This window comes from Pan troglodytes, chromosome 15 (genome assembly GCF_028858775.2).
Source record: "Pan troglodytes isolate AG18354 chromosome 15, NHGRI_mPanTro3-v2.0_pri, whole genome shotgun sequence".
NCBI classification, from domain to species: domain Eukaryota; kingdom Metazoa; phylum Chordata; class Mammalia; order Primates; family Hominidae; genus Pan; species Pan troglodytes.
Genome location: NC_072413.2, coordinates 71800970 through 71823315, shown reverse-complemented (window position 1 = coordinate 71823315; position 22346 = coordinate 71800970). Strand labels below are relative to the sequence as shown.

The window sequence follows — 22346 nt, the reverse complement described above, 5'->3', positions numbered from 1 at the left end:
ATTGAAAGTATACGTGACAAACAAAAAAAGAGATAAATTGGACTTTATCAAAATTAAAAACTTTTGTGCTTCAATGGATACTATCAAGAGAATAAAAAGACAACCTACAGCATAGAAGAAAATATTTATAGATCATACATCCAACAAGAAGCTTATATCAAGAATATATAAACAACTCTTACAACTCAGTAATAAAAACACAGATAATCCAACTTTTAAAATGCACAAGAGATCTGAATAGACATGTCTCCAAAAAAGACATGCAAATGACCAATAAGCACATTAAAAACATGCTCAACATTATTAGCCATAAGGAAATACAAAAGAAAGCCACAAGGAGATATCACTTTACACCAACTAGAATGGCTATAACCAAAAAGACAGATAATAACAAGTGTTAGTGAGGATGTGGAAAACTGGAACCTTCATACACTGATGGTGGGATTGGAAAATGGTAAAGCCACTTTGGAAAATAGTTTGGTAGTTCCTCAAAAGGTTAAACATGTACTTACTGTATGACCTAGTAATTTTACTCTTATGTATATACCCAAGAGAAACAAAAACACAGTCCACACAAAAACATATACACAAATGTTCATAGCAGAAGTATTGCTAATAGCCAAGTTGTGTAAACAACCCACATGTCCATCATCTGATGAACAGATAAGATACTGTATCCATACAATGTAACATTATTCAGCAATAAAAAGAAGTATAAACTACAACATGATGAGCCTTGTAAACACATACTAAATGAAAGAAGCCAGACACAAAAGGTCATATATTATGCCAGGCACAGTAGCTCCCACCTATAACCCCAGCTACTCAGGAGGCTGAGGCAGGAGGATCCTTGGAATTCAAGACCAGCTTGGGCTGTCTCATAGCAAGAGGTGACCTTGGGTGGGGAAAAGCCTTCTTAGATATGAGTCGGCCAGGTGTGATGGCTCACACCTGTAATCCTAGCACTTTGAGAGGCTGCTGCGGGTGGATCACCTGAGGTCAGGAGCTTGAGACCAGCCTGGCCAACATGGTGAAACCCCATCTCTACTAAAAATACAAAAATTAGCTGGGTGTGGTGGTGCACGCCTGTTAATCCCAGCTACTCAGGAGGTTGAGGCATGAGAATCTCTTGAATCCAGGAGGTGGAGGTTGCAGTGAGCTGAGATTGAGCCCCTGCACTCCAGCCTGGGGGATAGAGTGAAACTGTCTGCCAAAAAAAAAAAAAAAGAGAGAGCCTGAAAGTATGAGAGTATAAATGACAAAAGATAAAACAGAACTCATCTCTAAATAAATAAATAAATAAGTTTATTCTTTGCAATGATTCATAAATAAACAATTTTAAAATGTTTTTTTAAAAAATTTTAATTAGCTGGGCATGGTGGCACACATCTATGGTCTCAGCTACTCAAGAGCTCTCAGCTGAGGTGAGAGGATTGCTTGAGCCCAGAAGGTCAAGGCAGCCGTGAGCTATGATTGCCCCACTGCATTCCAGCCTGGGCAATAGTACAAGACTCTGTCTCTTAAAAACAACAAAAAAGAATAACATATTGTATGTTTTTATTTATATGAAATGGCCAGAATAGGCAAATCTATAGGAACAAAAAGTAGATTACTGGTTGTATACAGCAGAGGGTGGGGTGAGGAGGGGAAATGGGGAATGATTGCTAATTATACCATAGGTTCAGGGTTTCTTCTGGGGATGAAAATGTTGTAAAACTGATTGTAATGACAGTTGCAGAATTCCGTGAATATACTAAAAATAATTTAGTTGTACTCTTTAAGTGAGTAAATTGTATAGTGTGTGAATATAATAAAACTGTTAAATTTTTTAAGTATATGGAGACAGACGTAGTGGCTCACACCTGAAATCTCAGCACTTTGGAGGCCAAGATAAGAGTATTGCTTGAGTCCAGGAGTTCAAGACCAACCTGGGCAACATGGCAAGACCCCATCTCTACAAAAAACAAAAAAATTAGCCGGGTGTGGTGGTGCATACCTGTGGTCCCTGCTAGTTGAGAAGCTGAGATGGGAGGACTGCTTGAGCCCAGGAGGTCGAGGCTGCAGTGAGCTGTATTCACACCACTGCACTCAGCCTCAGCAATAGAGATCTCATTTCAAAAAAGTTAAAAATTAATAAAATGAAGTCCACAGTCCTTCACTCAGCTTGCCGCAGTAGTGACGTCTTTAATAGCTGCAGTATAATATCAAAAGCAGGACATTAACATTGGTACATTGCTGTTACCTAGACAGCAGATCAATAAGCGATCCTTTGTACGGGCACTCTTTCACTTCCTACTTTATATACTTCCGTTTCAACTATTTAGAATGTTGATAAAAATAGGCCAGGCGCAGTGGCTCACGTCTGTAATCCCAGCACTTTGGGAGGCCGAGGCGGGTGGATCACAAGGTCAGGAGATCAAGACCATCCTGGCTAACACAGTGAAACCCCATCTCTACTAAAAATACAAAAAATTAGCCGGTCGTGGTGGCGGTTGCCTGTAGTCCCGGCTGCTCGGGAGGCTGAGGCAGGAGAATGGCGTGAACCCGGGAGGCGGAGCTTGCAGTGAGCCGAGATCGCGCCACTGCACTCCAGCCTGGGCGACAGAGCAAGACTCTGTCTCAAAAACAAACAAACAAACAACAACAAAAAAAGTTAATAAAAATAATAAAGTTGCTCATTTTTTAAAAATGTCTTCAATAATGAAAAAGATAATCAGCCTCTACATAACAAAAAAAAAAAGAACAGTTTGACACCAGGCTGGCCAGTCTGGTGAGACCCCATCTCTACTAAAAATACAAAAAATTAGCTGGGTGTGGTGGTGTACGCCTGCAATCCCAGCTACTCGGGAAGCTGAGCCAGGAGAATCACTTGAACCCAGGAGGCAGAGGCTGCAGTAAGCCAAGATAGTGCCACTGCACTCCAGCCTAGGCAACAGAGTGAGACTCCGTCCCAAAAAAAAAAAAGCCACTAAGTTTATAGTACTATGTCAAAACAGCAACAGGAAACTCATACAGTCGTTCAGCAACCTATGAAACAGTTAACAAAACAGACACATGGGGCCAATTTCCCTACTGCAGCAATCTGATTCCAAGCACTGAGACTTTTTTTTTTGCAACAGGGTCTCACTCCATCACCCGAACGGAAGTGCAGTGGCGCAATCATGGCTCAATGCAGCCTCAACCTCCCAGGCTCAAACGATCTGCCCACATCAGCCTCTCAAGTAGCTAGGACTACAGGCACACACCACCACACCTGTCTAAATTTTTAATTTTTTGTTGAGACTGGGTCTCACTCTCTTGTCCAGGCTGGTCTTGAACTCCTGGGCTCAAGCAATCCTGCCTTGGCCTCCAAAAATGCTAGGATTACATGCAAGAGCCACCATGCCCAGCTGAGACTCTTAATAGCAGGGGGTAAATTGACATAAAGAGTTATGCTTGTCATGGCCATAGGAAAAAGTTAGAAGTAAAGAAAAGACTGTATGACCTCTGGGAGAAGTAAAGCAAGACGCCAGCTCGTAGAGCCAAAGTCCCTGTGCCTAATGGCTTCTTATCTGCAGTCTTCAGCAATGTATACGTTTTCACTAAATCTTATTTATCTAGAAGTAGCATAAGTGAGTCTGTTCCTTTCAAAAAGAGATCAACTACAGGGCTAAGCACAGTGGCTCATGCCTGTAATGCCAGCACTTCAAGGAGGCCAAAGTCAGAGGATTGCCTGAGCCCAGCAAAATTGAGACCAGCCTGGGCAACATAGCGAGACCTCATCGCTTAAAAAAAAGAAAAAGAAAAGAAAAGGAGGTCAACTAGAAATAAATAAAGATCTCATACATAGCCTCTCTTATAAAGTGGATCTGAAAGAATTTGCAGTCTTATTTTACTATCTTCAAGCTTTATTTACTGAATTTGCAATCCTGTTTTACTATCTTCAAGCTTTATTTACTACTGGGAAGTAATCTGAACATTTGAAAGCACCTGAATCACATACATGTACTACTATTATCTGTTCCCTCTACAACATTCCTTAATTACACTAGTGAATAAAAACAAAGGCAATCTATAATTAAAAGGTATCAATATATAACTGCTCAAATATTTACCAATCTATAAGGGACTGCACAATAAGATTCAGATACAACATGAAAAATAATAAAATAAAGTTATTTTTCACCAAGTTACAACATCCTGATTCTTACCATGTAAGGATCCACAGAAAGATAAAGAGTTCTAACTTGTACTTGTCCTTCATTAATATTATCTGGTAAATAGACTTCTTCCATTCGGAAATTCTCTGCCACTGGATTACCATTTTTTCCTAAAATATTATGCAAAAATATAAAGTTAAAAAAAGCCACTTTGCTATATACTATTATTATTATTATTATTTGAGACAGAGTCTTGCTCTATCACCCAGGCTGGAATGCAGTGGCGCGATCTCGGCTTACTGCAACCTCTGCCTCCTGGGTTCAAGTGATTCTCCTGACTCAGCCTCCCGAGTAGCTGGGATTACAGGCATGCACCACCATGCCCGGCTACTTTTTAATATTTTTAGTAGAGATGGGGTTTCACCATGCTGGCCAGGCTGGTCTCGAATTCCTGACCTCACGATCTGCCCACCTTGGCCTCCCATAGTGGTGGGATATACTTATTATTCTTTAAAGGGTCACTCTAGGATTCAGAACAGTTCCTTTTAAAACAGGCACAAGGGGCCAGGCATGGTGGCTCATGCCTGTAACCCCAGGACTTTGGGAGGCTGAAACAGGTGGATCACAAGGTCAGGAGTTTCAGACCAGCCTGGCCAACATGGTGAAACCTTGATTCTACCAAAAATACAAAAATTAGCCAGGCGTGGTGGCGCACGCCTGTAGTCCCAGCTACTCGGGAGGCTGAGGCAGAAGAATCGCTTGAACCCGGGAGGTGGAAGTTGCACTGAGCCGAGATTGTGCCACTGCATGACAGAGCGAGACTCCGTGTCAAAAAAAAAAAAAACAGGCACAAGTAAATCTATATTGTTTTGTAATTCTTCTGTAACTATAGAAATGACTCAGTATGTATTTCTTTTTTTTTTTTAGAGACAAGGTCTTACTCTGTCACCCAGGATGGAGCGCGGCTAAACTTTCCTTCCTTATTTTAAGAAGCAAATAGAAACTTAAATGAATACAAAAGTAATAATAATAAAGTCTGGAAAAGTGGAAAATTAAAAAATTTGAGGCATGAGAAAAATTTGTAAGGAAAGGTCATCATTATAGAAACTTAAACGAATATAAAAGTAATAATAATAAAGTCTGAAAAAATAGGAAGTAGGAAATTAGAAAAATTTGAGGTATGAGAAAAATTTGTAAGAAGGAAAGGTTACCACTAGAAGGTACTCATATTCAGATATGTTTAATGCAAATTTACTCTTCATAGAATTGTTAAATTTATAAGGTGGGAATAGTACATAAAGATCTTAATCTAACTGCTCATTTTACTAAAATTGAGTTCAGAAAAGTTAAGTGACTTCCTCAAGTGGGCAGCAGTGACCCAAATCTCTCAGGTTCTTTCCATATCTGTTTTTATGATGCAGTTTACATGTCAGCACTGATATGTTAGTACATTTCACATAAAAAAGAAAAGCAAATTTTAAGGACCAATAATAACATACTCTAAAGAAACAAAAGCCACATATATTTGTAATGTAACCTTTCAGACATTATGACTCCAAAATACCTTATTTCATCAACAAATGCCTGGATAAGTTATCACTTGAAAAACTAGTACACTGTTTAAAAATGGTCTTGATAAGCTAACACTTGAAAATTATTACATCATTTAAAGAGTTTCTTCTAATATCTTTACTAGTGTCAATATCTTACTACCTTAATTTACCACATGAACATCACATTAGTTTTTATTCCTCCATTTGCATTAATACTTATCAAAGATCAGAGTTGTTCATTCATCACAAATACATACCAGGTCGAGAATTCAATACCACTCTTTGAACAATCATCGCTCTGGTTGGGCAGTGGTTTCACAAGATTTCTGTATAAAATACTCCTATAAATAAAAACATTTTTAAATCACAAGATTTGAAGTATTCAACAATTTAAAAATAAAAAAGAAGTCCATTTGTGTTTCCCAATGAAGAGGGAGAAAAATCACATTTAGGATCCAAAAAGATAAACTCGCCTGTCAGAGTTTGCCTCCTAAAGCAAATATATGAAGAAAGACTAAATCTAGTTAGAATTTTTAACTAATAGGAACAAGTTCATTGAAGATTAAGTGGGGCAAAATGTTTGTTTATTTATTTATTTATTTTAAAGACGGAGTCTCGCTCTGTTGCCCAGTCTGGAGTGCAGTGGTGTGATCTCTGCTGACTGCAAGCTCTGCCTCCTGGGTTCACGCCATTCTCCTGCCTCAGCCTCCCGAGTAGATGGGACTACAGGTGCCTGCCACCATGCCCAGCTAATTTTTTTGTATTTTTAGTAGAGACGGGGTTTCACTGTGTTAGCCAGGATGGTCTCAATCTCCTGACCTCGTGATCTGCCAGCCTCAGCTTCCCAGTGTTGGGATTACAGGCATGAGCCACCACTCCCGGCCCCAGTGGGGCAAAATGTTTTTGGTCTCAGATAATTCAAGCTCATTCATCTTCAAACACACCATCATGATTAAGCCTCCTATGGCTCGATTAAAAGAAAACAACACAAGGCTGGTCCAAAGGTAGTGAGTTATCTCAACTGATTGTTCAGTCAGTTACAGGCCAAACCCCTTGTTCTATTCTTTTCCCTTCTTAATACTGCACTTGTTTTTAAATAAAGACAAGAAAAAAACATAAAACAAACAACATGATATATTCCTCCAGAGCTAGCAGTTAATCTAGTGGCAAAATAAAAACGTTAACTGCGGCTGGGCGCGGTGGCTCACGCCTGTAATCCCAACACTTTGGGAGGCCGAGGCGGGTGGATCACAAGGTCAAGAGTTCAAGACCATCCTGCCTAACATGGTGAAACCCCGTCTCTATTAAAAATACAAAAAAATAAGCCAGGCGTGGTAGCGGGCGCCTGTAGTCCCAGCTACTCCGGAGGCTGACGCAGGAGAATGGCGTGGACCCGGGAGGCGGAGCTTGCAGTGAGCCGAGATCGCGCCACTGCACTCCAGCCTGGGCAACAGAGCGAGATTCTGTCTCAAAAAAACAAAACAAAACAAAACAAAACACTAACTGCTTAATTGACATGTAATCAAAAAAAAAATTTTTTGGAGTGGGGGACAGAATCTTACTCTGTCACCCAAGCTGGAGTGCAGTGGCGCGATCTCAGCTCACCGCAACCTCTGCTTCCTGGGTTCAAACAATTCTCCTGCCTCAGCTTCCCAAGTAGCTGGGATTACAGGCGTGCACCACGGTGCCCTGCTAATTTTTTGTATTTTTAGTAGAGACAGGGTTTCACCATGTTGGCCAGGCTGGTCTTGGACTCCTGACCTCAAGTGATCTGCCCACCTTGGCCTCACAAAGTGCTGGGATTACAGGCATGAGCCACCAAGCCCAGCCACGTAACCAAATTTTCAAAGGCTCTTCTATTCGTTCATCAAAATGGAAATTCCTTTGCCTTCTTATCAGTGGTGAATTAAAAAAAAAAAAGGAAATTCTTTTATAGTTTAGCTGACAATAAAAATAATATATCAAGGAATTTAAAAATCCTTACCTTATAGGAAATTCCATATCACAATATGGCCAATAAGTAAAGGATCAGTTTATTCTGTTTTGCTTTTTGAGATGAGGTCTCGCTATGTTGCTCAGGCTGGTCTCGAATTCCTGGGCTCAAGTGATCCTCCCATCTCGACCTCCCAAAGTGCTGGGATTACAGGCGTGAGCCACTACATCTGGCCAGTTTATTCTGGATTTAGAATTTGAGCTAATGAAGAAAGCAAACAAGTTCCAGTACTAGCACTATCTGACTTGCTGAAAATCACTTTGCTTACTTTATCCACCAGTGAAAATTAGAAAATCAAGCCCTTAGTGTTACCATGTGCCAAGCACTCTTGTGAGTGCTTTGTACAGCTTGACTACTGGGATACATGCTGAGAAATGTGACATTAGGTGATTTCATCATTGTGTGAACATCAGAGTATACTTACACAAACCTACATGGTACAGATTACTAGACACCTAGGTGATATGGTTTAGCTTATAACTTCCGGGGTACAAACCTATATGGCATGTTGCTGTACTGAATGCTGCAGACAACTGGAACACGATGGTAAGTATTTGTGTATCTAAACATAGAAAAAGTACAGTAAAAATATGGGGTAAAAGATTTAAAAATGGGCTGGGAGCGGTGGCTCACCCTTGTAATCCCAGCACTTTGGGAGGCCAAGGCGGGCAGATCACCTGAGGTCAGGAGTTCGAGACCAGCCTGGCTAACATGATGAAATCCTGTCTCTACTAAAAATACAAAAAAAAAATAGCCGGTGGGCAGGTGGCGCATGCCTGTAGTCCCAGCTACTTGGGAGGCTGAGGCAGGAGAATCGCTTGAACCCGATTGCAGTGAGCCAAGATTGCGCCACTGCACTCCAGTCTGGGTGACAGAGTGAAACTCCGCCTCAAAAAAAACAACAAAAAAAAAGATTTTAAAATGGTATACCTATATAGGGCAACTTACCATGAATGGAGCCTACCAGATTAGAAGTTGCTCTGGGTGAGTCAGGGAGTGAGTGGTGAGGGAATGTGAAAGCCTAGGACATTACTGTAGGCTACTTAGACTTTATTAACACTATGCACTTAGACTACACTAAATTTCTTTCTTTCTTTTTTTTTTTTTCTTTTTTTTGAAACAGAGTCTTGCTCTGTCGCCCAGGCTGGAGTGCAGTGGCGCAATCTCAGCTCACTGCAACCTCTGCCTTCCAGATTCAAGTGATTCTCCTGCCTCAGCCTCCCAAGTAGCTGGGATTACAGGTGCGTGCCACCATGCCTGGCTAATTTTTGTATTTTTAGTAGAGACGGGGTTTCACCATGTTGGTCAGGCTGGTCTCAAACTCCTGACCTCATGATCCACCCGCCTCGGCCTCCCAAAGTGCTGGGATTACAGGCATGAGCCACCGCGCCCGGCCCCACTAAATTTCTTAAAAAATAAAGTAATACTCCGGGCGTGGTGGCTCATGCCTGTAATCCCAGCACTTTGGGAGGCTGAGGCAGGTGGATCATTTAAGGTCAGGAGTTCACAACCAGCCTGACCAACATGATGAAACTCTGTCTCTACTAAACATACAAAAATCAGCCAGGCATGGTGGTGCACGCCTGTAATCCCAGCTACTCAGAGACTGAGGCAGGAGAATTGCTTGAACTCAAGAGGTGGAGGTTGCGGTGAGCCGAGATCACGCCACTGTACTCCAGTCTGGGTGACAGAGTGAGACCCTGTCTCAATAAATAAATAATAAAAATAAAGTAATTGCACTATAATGTTCTGATGACTATGACATCACCAGGCAAGAGGAATTTTTCAATTCCATTATAATGTTATGGGAAGCTCATCGTCTGTCATTGTCTGAACCGTCATTATATGGCAAATGACTATAACCCAGCCATCACAGATTTAAACATAAACACTATGCCATTATTACACCTAATAGTAGTACTGGCAATTCCTTATCATCATCTAATACCTAGTGCATATTCAAATTTCCTGATGTTTCAGGATGTTCAAAGATATCTTTTTACAGTTGGTTTCAAAAATGTTTCAAAGATGTCTTTTTACAGTTGGTTCATTAAAATCAGGATTCAAGGTCCACATACTACAGTTTGAGTCTCCCTTCCATTTATTTCATGCCCTTGATTTGTTTCTTCATTACTTTGCTTGTAGAATGTTCTTTGATTGCTTCCTCATGGTGTCATTTACCATCACAAGGTAAATGACTAGCTTTTAAAGAAAGAAGGAAATGTTTCTTCTATCTCCTCCCCTTATCCATGACTGCTAGTTACATCTAGAGGCTTGATTACTTCAGGTTCAATTTTTCAGGCAAGAATCTTTAAGGGTGGTGCCACATCCATTCATCACACCAAGAGGTCCATAATGTCATGTAGGGCTACATATGTTTTAAAAAGGAAACTTTCTACAGAATCACCATATGTGTCAATTATATAAGGATTAAAAAGCCAAAGTTTTCCAAATTAAGTGGGTCTAAAAGTCCTTAAGTAGTAATAGAACCATAATGGCTAAATTTTCAAAGCAGTCTTTCCAAATGAAATATCATATTTGCCCTCTAATTACTGTCAATGGTATGCTTTATTTGTTTAACATATTAATATGTTATAGATTTGTCCAAACACTGCTTATCAGCATGAAAAATATACTATTAAAGTTCTCTCACTCTGCATTACATTAGAAACTTTTCAAGTGTCAAATACTACAATTAATATAGGATAATTGTGTGATATCCCTCAATAGTACCAAAAAAACACACATTTCAAATATAGATAACTTGGCTGGGCACGGTGGCTCACACCTGTAATCCTAGCACTTTGGGAGGCTGAGGCAGGTGGATCACTTGAGGTCAGGAGTTTGAGACCAGCCTGGCCAACATGGTGAAACTCTGCCCTACTAAAAATACAAAAATTAACCAGGCGTGGTGGCGGGTGCCTGTAATCCCAGCTACTCCGGAGGCTGAGGCAGGACAATCACTTGAACCTGGGAAGCGGAGGTTGCAGTGAGCCAAAACTGATCCATTGCACTCAAGCCTGGGGGACAAGACCGAAACTTTGTCTCAAAAAAAAAATAAATAATAAAAATAAATAAAATATAGATACCTGGATTTAGTCATAAAATTAACAGCTAAAATAAGACACATCAAGTTCCAAGATCTGAAAGAAGGGTAGATTGTTAAATTCATCCCAAGTAGGGGAAAAAAACTCAGCAAATCCTATTTTCCTGGAATACTATTCCTACTTGGTGCTAATATTCCAAAATAATAACAGATGAATTTGCTCCGATGTGATGATAGAGTGTGTTGAGTGTTTACCTTGCAGCCTGGTAAAAGGGAAAGGTGATTTAAGTAGGAAGAACAGAGTACTTCTCCTAGTTCTAACCAGGTGGGAACTTGGAAAAAGTCCCTTCTCTCAACCTGTTTCCTTAATATTCCTAAATGCCAGGAACTGAGCACAGACTCATTCACTAGCCTGTTTAAACCACCTCCCCCACCCTCACCCCAAAAAAACTGTGAGGTTGGTAATATCATCCTCTCAATTTTATAGATGAGAAAAGGGGATGGGTATGGTGGCTCAGGCCTGTAATCCCAGCACTTTGGGAAGCTGAGGTGGGCAGATCACCTGAGGTCAGGAGTTTAAGACCAGCTCCGACAAAACGGCGAAACCCCACCTCTACTAAAAATACAAAAATCAGCCCGGCGTGGTGGCAGGCGCCTGTAATCCCAGCTACTCTGGAGGCTGAGGCTGGGGAATCGCTTTAAACCGGGAGGTGGAGGTTGCAGTGAGCCGAGATCACGCCATTGCACTCCAGCATGGGCGACGAGAGCGAAACTCCATCTCAAAAAAAAAGAAAAAAGAGAAGAAAAAAGAGGTACAGAAAGAGAATAATTCGCCCAGGGTCGCCCAACTTGTAATAACGCTAGAACCCATACTCCAACACGGCACCTGCTATTTCCATCACATGAGCTTCCTAATACCTTTTAATACCCTTATTTCGTGCGATTATTCTGCCACTAGCAACCCTGTTGACCACGCCTTGTTATAAAACGTATCTTTCTGGGCCCAGAGCCGTGGCTCACACCTGTAATTCCAGCACTTTGGGAGGCTGAGGTGGGAGGCTCACTTGAGGCCAGGAATTCGAGACCAGTCTGGCCAACATGGCAAAACCCCGCTCTACTAAAAATACAAAAATTAAGCGTGGTGGTGGGCGCCTATAGTCCCAGCTACACGGGAGGCTGAAGCTGGAGAACTGCCTGAGCCCAGGAGATTGAGGCTGCAGTGAGCCGAGATCCAGCCAGGACACTCCAGCCTGGGCAACAGAGCGAGACTTTGTCTCAAAAAACAAACAAACAAACCACGTGTCTTTCTGGATCTCTCTGCCAGTCTTCTCCTCCCCTTCCGGTTTTCTGGTCTCCCCCTTCCCCTCTCGAAGTCTTGCATGTGGAGATTCCTATCTTGCTCTTCCCTTTCTCAGTGACCTCCCTGAGCCCTGTGGCTCCTCCTACCAACCACTTTATATGGAAATTAATAATAATTTGCGTCTCTAGCCCAGAATTTCAAACTAACTGCCCAGCTCGTCAGCGCTAAGAGGATAAGGACTCGTCTGCTTTGTTCAATGATGTGAATCCAGGCCGGGCGCGGTGGCTCAGGCCTGTAATCCCAGCACTCTGAGAGGCCGAGGCAGGCAGATCACGAGGTCAGCAGATCAAGACCATCCTGGCTAACACGGTGAAATCTCGTCTCTACCAAAAATACAAAAAATTATCCGGGCGTAGTAGTAATTCCAGCTACTCGGGAGGCTGAGGCAGGAGAATCGCTTGAACCCGAGAGATGGAGGCTGCAGTGAGCCGAGATCGCGCCACTGCACTCCAACCTGGGCGACAGACAGAGCGAGACTCCGTCACACACACACAAAAATGTGAGTCCAATCCCCTATGCCCGGCACATGGTACGTGCTCAACAAATCTGTGTTAAATGAAAGTTTCAGAGGCACCTCAAACACAATTACGTCAAAACCTCAGGTTGCTTTCCCCCAGTAATTCAAAAAAAAACCCCAAAACCTGCTTCTGCTTCTCGAGCATTCCCTATCTCAGTGTTCCGGGCAATAACGCCAGTGTCCCCGGTAGCTCCGGGAGGACACCTAGAAGTCACCCTGGTTGAGAGTCTTCTCCCTCACCGCTGGGGCCCGAAGCAGCTTCGGGAGGCACAGTCGCTGCAGCCGCTCGCGCGTCACTGACCGTCGTGGAGGCAGGGTGAACGAAATCTCGCGTGATTTGCCGGAAAGAGGCTGTACTGCACGACCCCAGCTCGCCCCCAGGCCTCGGCCCTCTGACCGCAGTACGCAGGCGCGCGACTAGGCCCGGCTCCGCGCCCCCTCCCCTCCCAGGGGCGGGGTTTGGAAGCTTAGGGATTGGAAGTTTAGGATTCCGGGGCGCCCCACGTTTCCGGGAGAAGCAAGGGAAATGCGGAACGTCAGGGGAGAGTTACTAGTCTGGGCAAAGTGCATTAATAACTTAACTGAGATTGGTTCCTTGTGGCCGCCCCTACTGCCTTGACCCAAAGAGCAAATCTTGCAGCCTTGACCAGTGAGTTCACATTTAGCAGTCCGTGAAGAAGTTTTATTAGTTGTGTGGATTTCTCCCTGAACCTCGATTGGGAAATTATAGTGAGACAGGGACCGTCAAGCCTACTCCTTGTTTTATAGATGGGGAAACTGAGTCTTGGAGAGCTGATGTGTTTGGACCACCTACCTTTCAGCTGGTTAGGGGCAGTGCTGGGATAAAACCCCTCTCTCCGGACCCTAATCCAGGGCCCCTTTGCGCCTCTTTTATTTCACGAAGAATACCAGATTCCTCCAAGATTACCAGTGTGGGCTGATTTCTCAATTTCATTCATCGTTAGTCGTCTCCTTTTGTGCTGGACTGGGTTGAGAGAAGTGTATACCTAGGACAGCTTCGGATCCCCAGGGACTTCAAACCCTAAGAAAGATCATCTGAATTAGGCAGGTATAAGAATTGCTTGTATTCATGTGGGAGCTAATAGCTCAGCACAAGTCATGCATGGAGTAGCTGAAAGATGACTAGGTTGGTGAGCAAGGGAATAGTGATCAAACAGGTTGGAGTTCCTGGTAGCTTTATGTCTGAATATTTTTGCTTCTTTGGGAAAGCTTTAGGAAGGACTAGGAGAATTACACTACTTTGCAAACATTTTCAGACAGGAGCTAATCTCTTTTATCTGTCATGGACAGGTAGACAGACCTTCAATGCCTTTTGTAATGACTTAAACCAAATGATGAAAAATAAAATGCTCAAATAGACAAAAAGTAGTATAAAATAAAGGTAATCTAGAACTTGATTTAAAAGAAACACTCTTTCAAAATAGAAAAGAAGCCCTGCAATATTAAATTAGTTTTGGGGCTGGACGCAGTGGCTCACGCCTGTAATCTCAGACCTTTGGGAGGCAGAGGCAGGTGGATTGCTCGAGTCAGGAGTTCGAGACCAGCCTGGGCAACGTGGTGAAACCGCATTTCTTCAAAAAATAAAAAATAAAATGAAATTAGCTAGGTGTGGTGGTGCTTGCTGGTAGTCTCTCAGCTGCTCAGTAGGCTGCAGCGAGCCTTGATCACACCACTGCACTCCAGCCTGGGTGACAGACTGATACCTTGTCTCAAAATTTTAAAATATATGTGTATTAATTAGTTTTAGCTCTCTTGATTCTAGGGTCTGTGAACTCCTTGTAACAAGTGTGATTTTTCTCGCCAAAATGAGTTCCCAAAAATTCAAGAGATGAGTAGAGGATTTATAGGTACATTTCTATCCAGTTTATCCTCTTCTTCTAAATTTTCTCTAACACCAAGGATTACTATCATTTACATAATGCGTAGTTTGAGTTGGATAATGCCTTATATGATTTTTTGCCTACATGATTTAATTTTCAAAACAGCCCTATTATTATTATTACCATTTTACGAATGAGGAAACCGAAGTTAAGCTAGTTAAGTTCTAAGTCAGGTTAAGTAACTAATAAGTAAAGGAGCAAGTTATCCTGCCTGAGTCCAAGCACCTGACCCTTTGTTATATTTGCCATAAATCTGGAATTCCCTACTCCTCCCTCTTTGCAGAACTTTGTACTGCCTCCTTCTCATCGTTCAAGCAATTCCTGAGAATCGTTTTCTTTTTTTTCTTTTTTCTTTTCTTTTCTTTCTTTTTTTTTTTTTTTGAGACGGAGTCTCTCTCTGTTGCCCAGGCTGGAGTGCAGTGGCACGATCTCGGCCTACTGCAACCTCTGCCTCCCGGGTTCAAGCAATTGAGCCTACTGAGTAGCTGGAACTACAGGTGCATGCCACCACACCCAGCTAATTTTTGTATTTTCAGTAGAAATGGGGTTTCATCATGTCGGCCAGGCTGGTCTCAAACTCCTGACCTCAGGTGATCCACCTGCCTTGGCCTCCCAAAGTGCTGGGATTAAAGGCATGAGCCACCACGCCCAGCCCTGAGAATCATTTTCTAGACTTCACTAGAAGGAAGTGTCAATTCTTCTCATCTCCATCTTACCAAAAAAATACATAGTATGTATTGTTTCATTCAAGCATGATAAATATAGGCCAGGTGCAGTGGCTCACACTTATAATTCCAGCACTTAGGGAGGCGAGACAGGAGGATCACTTGAGGCCAGAAGTTTCAGACCAGCCTGGGCAACATAGGAGACCCCTATCTCTACAAAAAACAAACAACAACCAAAAAAAAACAAACAAACAAAAAAAAAATAGCCAGGTGTGGTGGCACACACCTGCAGTCCCAGCAGCTACTCATGAGGCTGAGGCAGGAGGATCGCTTAAACCCAGGAATTCCAAGTTGCAGCTAGCTATGATCTCATCACTACATTCCACCCTAGGTGCCAGAGTAAGACTTTGTCTCAAAAAAAGAAAAAAAAAAAAAAAAGCCAGGCACTGTGGCTCAAACCTGTAATCCCAGAACTTTGGTAGGCCAAGAGGTAGGAAGATCGATTGAGCCCAGGAGTTCAACACCAGCCTAGGCAACATGGCAAAACCCACCTCTACAAAAAATTTTAAAAATTAGCCTGGTGTGATGTGCGTGCCTGTTGTCTCAGCTGCTTGAGAGACTGAGGTGTGAGGATCACTTGAGCCCAGGAGGGCGAGGCTGCAGTGAGCTGTGTTTGCACCACTGCACTCCAGCCTGGGCAACAGAATGAGATTCTGTCTCTTAAAAAAAAAAATGCATAATAAATATAAATACTTGGCCGGGCGCAGTGGCTCACGCCTGTAATCCCAGCACTTTGGGAGGCTGACGTGGGCAGATCACGAGGTCAGGAGATCAAGACCATCCTGGGTAACACGGTGAAACCCCGTCTCTACTAAAAATACAAAAAAATTAGCTGAGCGTGGTGGCGGGCGCCTATAGTCCCAGCTACTCAGGAGGCTGAGGCAGGAGAATGGCATGAACCCGGGAGACAGAGCTTGCGGTGAGCAGAGATTGCACCACTGCACTCCAGCCTGGGCGACAGAGCAAGACTCCATCTCAGAAAAAAAAAATAAATAAATAAATAAAATAAAATATAAATACTTAATCTAATATGTTTGTATACTCATTCATTAAATTATTTTTTAGTTTTTTCATTCATTAAATTATTTTTAAATGAAAATAACCTCGTATGATAGCAAATTACTCAGGAGAAATCATTCAAGTTTGACCAACCTGCATGGTATATGACACTTAGTGCAACATCAAAGATTATTTGATGCTAAATAAAACATTTTTCCATGGAGGTGATAATTGTTCATAATGACACAAATTCAAACCCAAACATACATCCTAAAGAAATAACAGAACAAAGTAGGAGATAAAAACCACACCTGGCTGGGCTCGGTGGCTCATGCCTGTAATCCCAGCACTTTGGGAGGCTGAGGCAGGCGGGTCACATGAGGTCAGGAGTTCAAGACCAGCCTGGCCAACATGGTGAAACCCTGTCTCCACTAAAAATACAAAATACAAAAATACAAATACAAATACAAAAAATTAGCCGGGCATGGTAGTGAGCGCCTGTAAACCCAGCTACTCAGGAGGCTGAGGCAAAAGAATGGCTTGAACCTGGGAGGCAGAGGTTGCAGTGAGCCCAGATCACGTCACTATACTCCAGCCTGGGCGACAGAGCAAGACTCTGTCTCAAAAAAAAAAAAAAAAAAAAAAAAATGCTGTAACTGAATCCTGTGAAACTCAAGCTTAAATAAATGCTTTTTCAGAAAAATTGAGCATTTAGAAAAAGGTCATACTTCTGCCTATTACAAGGTGGGTTCTCTGGAAAGCAAACCCTGATGGGGAGTTTGGTATGCAGGATGTCTATTAGGGAATACCTTTTGAATCAATACCTATCGGAGGAAGAGGAAGAAAGCAGGACTGGGCAACAGGAGAAGCTGAACTCCCCGGGGAGCTTGGAACTAACATGGCCAGTCAGAGTTGTCCTCTGTTGGACCTGAATTTTCTCCCACTGCTTTTAGTTAAAGTCACTGTGGGTAATGTATCTCAAAATTGCAAAGCAAAATTTTCTCCCCTGTACCTCCTATTGGTATGACTGATCTCTTTAGGGGCTTGAATGCTATAAGCTATTTCACTGCTATTAAATAAAAGCTTATTTATTTATTTATTTACTTTAATTTTTTTTGAGATGGAGTCTTGCTTTATCACCCAGGCTGGAGTGCAGTGGTGGGATCTTGGCTCACTGCAACCTCTGCTTCCCAGGTTCAAGTGATTCTCCTGCCTCAGCCTCCCAAGTAGCTGGGACTACAGGCACCCACCACCATGCCTGTATTTTTGTATTTTTAGTAGATATGGGGTTTTACCATGTTGGCCAGGCTGGTCTTGAACTCCTGACCTCAAGTGATCCACCTGCCTTGGCCTCCTAAAGTGTTTGGATTACAGGCATGAGCCACTGCACCCGGCTATATTTCTTCCTCCACTTCTGTCAGTAAAATTTAGCTCCACTAGCCTACATTTTACATATAATGCTGACTAATGAAATCCAGAGCCTGACCTTAAAAATGCTAAGTCTTCAAAATTAACAAAAAGAGTCCCAGAAAGAGATGAATGAGATTTCTTCTCTCCCCTGCAGTTACTGATGAAGAGCGACATTTCTGTATCATAAAATCATTTCAAAGACTCTAACCGTATAAGGTGTTAAATTAAGAACATTTATATGATTACCAAGTTGTATGGATATTTATAAATGTGATCAACATGTTTTTGTTCCCCATTAATGTATCTGTCCTTTGAAGTACAATTTCAGAAAAGAGAGCTTGAAAACTCTTAGAGGTTTAGAAATTCTTGCATGCCAAGTGAAAATAACCTTGAAAAAAAAACTTTTGAAGATTGGCTGTTGTATCGTTACCTATTGCTGCAAACAAATTACCCCCAAAACTTAGTGGTTTAAAACAATGAACTTTTCCGTGGCTCATGCTTGTAATCCCAGCACTTTCGGGGGGCCAAAGTGGGCAGATCACGAGGTCAGGAGTTCGAGACCAGCCTGGCCAACACAGTGAAACCCCGTCTCTACTAAAAATACAAAAATTAGCTGGGTGTGGTGGCAGGCGCCTGTAATCCCAGCTACTCAGGAGGCTGAGGAAGGAGAATCACTTGAACCCAGGAGTCAGAGGTTGCAGTGAGCCAAGATTGTGCCACTGCACTCCAGCCTGGGTGACAGAGCTAGACTCCATCTCAAAAAACAAACAAACAAACAAACAAAAACTATGAACTTTTATTATATTATCTCAGAGTTTTGAAGGATCAGGAAGCCATGCACAGTTTAGCTGGGTAATTCTGGCTCAAGGTCTCTATAATCAAGCTGCCAGTCTGGGCTGGGCTGTGGTCTCATAAGAAGACTCAGCTGGGGAAGAATCCACTTCCAAGCTTGCTTTCTTTTCTTTCTTTCTTTTTTTTTTTTTTTTTTTTTTGAGACAGTCTTGTTCTATTGCCCAGGCTGGAGTGCAGTGGCATAGTCTCAGCTCACTCAAGTGATTCTCATGCCTTGGCCTCCCAAGTAGCTGGAATTACAGGTGCATGCTACCATGCCTGGCTAATTTTCTTATTTTTAGTGGAGACAGGGTTTCACCATGTTGGCCAGGCTGGTCTCAAACTCCTGGTCTCAAGTTACCTGCCCACCTTGGCCTCCCAAAGTGCTGGGATTATGCATGAGCCACTGCGCCTGGCATAGGATGTATTCTTAAATCGTATAAATATTGTATTTTAAAAACTGTAGTAATCAAGGCATTGTGGTGTTGATGCAAGGATAAATAGATCAATGGAAGAGAAGAGTCTTGAAATAAACCCTTCCTACATTACAGTTAATTGATTTTTTACAAAGGGGTCAAGACAACTCAGTAGCAAAATGATAATCTCAATAAATGATACCGGCACAATTGGATATCCATACACCAAAAAACAAAAGCAAAACCCTGGAAAACAAAAACAACAAAAAGAAACTTGAATCTTTGCTCACACCAAATACAAAAATTAATTCAAAATGGATTATAAACCAAAACCTAAGAGGTAAAAATATAAAACTCAAAAAAAGACACCAAAAGCAGAAACCATAGAAGAAAATGTGATAAATTAGAATTTATCAAAATTTAAAATATAAAGTACCTTAAGAAAATGAAAGGGCCATGGGTGGTGGCTCACACCTGTAATCCCAACACTGGGAGGTCAAGGCGGGCAGATTGCTTGAGTTTAGGATTTCTGTACCAGCCTGGGCAACATAGGGAGACCTTGTCTCTACTGAAATTCAATAAATAATTATTAATAGCTGGGTGTGGTGGTACAGGCCTGTAGTCCCAACTTACTCAGCAGGCTATGGTGGAAGGATCACTTGAGCCTGGGAGGTTGAGGCTGCAGTGAGCCTTGATCATACCACTACCCTCCAGCCCGGGCAACAGACTGTGACTCTCTCTCAAAACCAAAAAAAAAAAATGAAAATGAAAAGATAAGCCACAGACTGGAAGAAAATATTTGCAAATCATACATCTGATAAAAGGCTTATATTGAAAACACGTAAAGAACTCATAACTCAATAGTATGAAGATAATTATGAGATATGGCTGCTGAATGTCTGAATAAGAAAACAAAAAAACAAGGATATATGAAGACAATCAACTGAATTAAAAAATGGTCCCAGGAGAGGCGGAGCTTGCAGTGAGCCGAGATCGTGCTACTGCACTCCAGCCTTGGTGACAGAGCAAGATTCAATCTCAAAAAAAAAAAAAAAAAATGGTCCCGGGGCTGGGTGCGGTGGCTCACACCTGTAATCCCAGCACTTTGGGAGGCTGAGGCAGGTGGATCACTTGAGGTAAGGAGTTCCAGACCAGCCTGGCCAACATGGTAAAACCCCCTCTCTACTACAGAAAAATACGAAAATTAGCTGGGCGTGGTGGTGCACACCTGCAGTCATAGCTACTGGGGAGGCTGAGCTAGGAGAATCACTTGAGCCCAGGAGGCAGAGGTTGCAGTGACCCAAGATCAGGCCACTGCCACTCCAGCCTGGGTGACAGAGTAAGACTCCATCTCAAAAAAAAAATTTTTTTTTAATGGTCCCAGTCCAGTGCAGTGTCTCACGCCTATAATCCTAGCACTTTGGGAGGTCAAGGTGGGAGGATCACTTGAGGTGAGGAGTTCAAGACCAGCCTGGGCAACATAAGATTCCTCTCTCTACAAAAAATGTTAAAAAATTAGCCAGATGTGGTGGCACGTGATTGTAGTCCCAGCTACTGGGGAGGCTGAGACAGGAAGATCACTTGAGTCCAGGAGGTGGAGACTGCAGTGAGTGAGCTATAATTGTACCACTGCACTCCAGCCTGGGCAACAGAGGGAGACTCTGTCTCTCTAAAAATAAGTAAATAACTAAAGTAAATCTTAATGTAATTATGTAACTTTTGGACTTCAGTTAACAATAATGTGTCAATATTGGCTGATAAACTTTTTTTTTTTTTTTTTTGAGACGGAGTCTCGCTCTGTCACCCAGGCTGGAGTGCAGTGGCATGATCTTGGCTCACTGCAACCTCCGCCTCCTAGGCTCAAGTGATTCTCCTGCCTCAGCCTCCTGAGTAGCTGGGATTACAGGCATATGCCACCAGGCCCAGCTAATGTTTATATTTTTAGTAGAGACGGAGTTTCTCTCAGTAAGACTTTCAAGCTCTGTGGTCAGGGTTTGAAAAGCATTAGATACGCTGGGTGCAGTGGCTCACACCTGTAATCCTAGCACTTTGGGAGGCCGAGGTGGGAGTTTCATTTGAGCTCAGGAGTTTGAGACCAGCCTGGGCAACATAGTGAGACCTTGTCTATACAAAAAATGAACAAAATTAGCCAGGCGTGGTGGCGTGTACCTGTAGTCCCAGCTACTTGGGAGGCTGATGTAGGAGACTCGCTTGAACCCAGGAGGTCAAGGCTGCAGTTAGCTGTGATCACCCCACTGCACTCCAGCCTGGATGACACAGTGAGACCCTGTCTCAAAAGAAAAAAAAGGAGGCGGGGGAAGAAAGAAAGAAAAGAAAGAAAAAGAAGGAAGGAAGGAAGGAGGAAGGGAGGGAGGGAGGGGAAAGAAGAAAAGAAAAAGAAAGAAAGGGAAAATATTAGATAAGCAGTTGAGAAAGGAGCTGAGATCAGGAATTCAGTTCTGCATCTTCTCTGTGAGTTCTCATTCATCTCTGGGTCAGTCATAGAGTCTCTCTTGTCTTAATTTTCTCATCTGTGAAATGGCTACCCCTTTATTTACCACCAGTGGTATTGAGAACCTTAATCAACATTTAGGAAATAATATGTCATCCTTATAACATGAGACCCATAATTGAAAGACTATACCATTATCATGGCCCATTTCATTTTATCTGGATTTTTTTTAACTAAGTTGGTTTTACATTTTGATGTGAATTTATATGCAGCACTATTGTTAAACTGAGTGTTGATTTTCACTCCCCAGAGAGTTTTCTCCTTCAGTAGTGGAAAAATGAAGTGTACATTATTGCAATAATAACACCCTTACTTGTGATCTTGTCATTTCACAAGATTCTTTTTTTTTTTTTCTGAGACGGAATCTTGCTCTGTCGCCCAGGCTGGAGAGCAGTGGTGCGATCTTGGCTCGCTGCAACCTCTGCTGCCGGGGCTTAAGTGTTTCTCCTGCCTCAGCCTCCTGAGAAGCTAGGATTACAGGTGCATGCCACCATGCCCAGCCTTTTTTTTATTATTATTATTTTTTTAGTAGAGATGGGGTTTCACCATGTTGGCCAGGCTGGTCTTGAACTCCTGACCTCAAGTGATGAGCCTGCCTCGGCCTCCCAAAGTGCTGGGATTACAGGTGTGAGCCACAGCACCCAGCCTCATAAGAATCTTGATACAGGAGTTGGGCTAAATTACTGCTGAGAGGAGAGACTTTCAGAGTAAAAGCATGTGCTGTAGGAACAAACTTAACTGCTGTTTTTTGCATTTTCCTTTTTCCACGTTCAATTCTTGAGAACCCAGGAGTAGATAAGGCCTAGCATCATATAGGTTCAAACACTTCTTTTTAATATAATAGCTGCTGTTTCTCCTCTAGCTGCTCCGCCAATCCTATGAGACTCCCTTCTTATAGTCCAGGGGGCACTTCCTGATATCTGGCCCCAGCTATTCCCTTTTTC

General features: G+C 42.5%; 2 protein-coding genes across 19 annotated transcripts in view; both read right to left on the bottom strand.

Moving 5' to 3' along the window:
• The window catches only part of PTGR2 (prostaglandin reductase 2), a 35245-nt gene extending 22122 nt beyond the window's left edge, over positions 1-13123 (bottom strand). For 2 of the 18 annotated variants that reach the window (XR_010151214.1, XM_054666695.2), the window contains exons 1-3: positions 12849-13041; positions 5950-6033; positions 4191-4309 (exon numbers count right to left, since the gene is read on the bottom strand). Coding sequence is in view for 17 of the 18 variants with exons in the window: in XM_054666695.2 (XP_054522670.1) it covers positions 4191-4309; positions 5950-5986 (156 nt within the window). In the remaining variant the exon portion in view is untranslated. Of the gene's footprint in view, positions 1-1284; positions 2192-4190; positions 4310-5949; positions 6034-7676; positions 7887-9633; positions 9888-12732 lie in introns of those variants that run through there. The other 16 variants (XM_054666697.2, XM_063793705.1, XM_054666702.2 and 13 more) reach the window with 15 other exon arrangements.
• On the bottom strand, positions 12813-21189 carry LOC129136931 (putative uncharacterized protein encoded by LINC00269; the record flags this gene model as incomplete). The annotated part of the gene is made up of 3 exons (XM_054665863.1): positions 12813-12904; positions 16545-16641; positions 21061-21189. Coding segments are annotated over 3 exons (318 nt in total), but the record flags the coding sequence as incomplete, so codon positions are not given.
• Positions 21190-22346: the final 1157 nt, after the last annotated feature.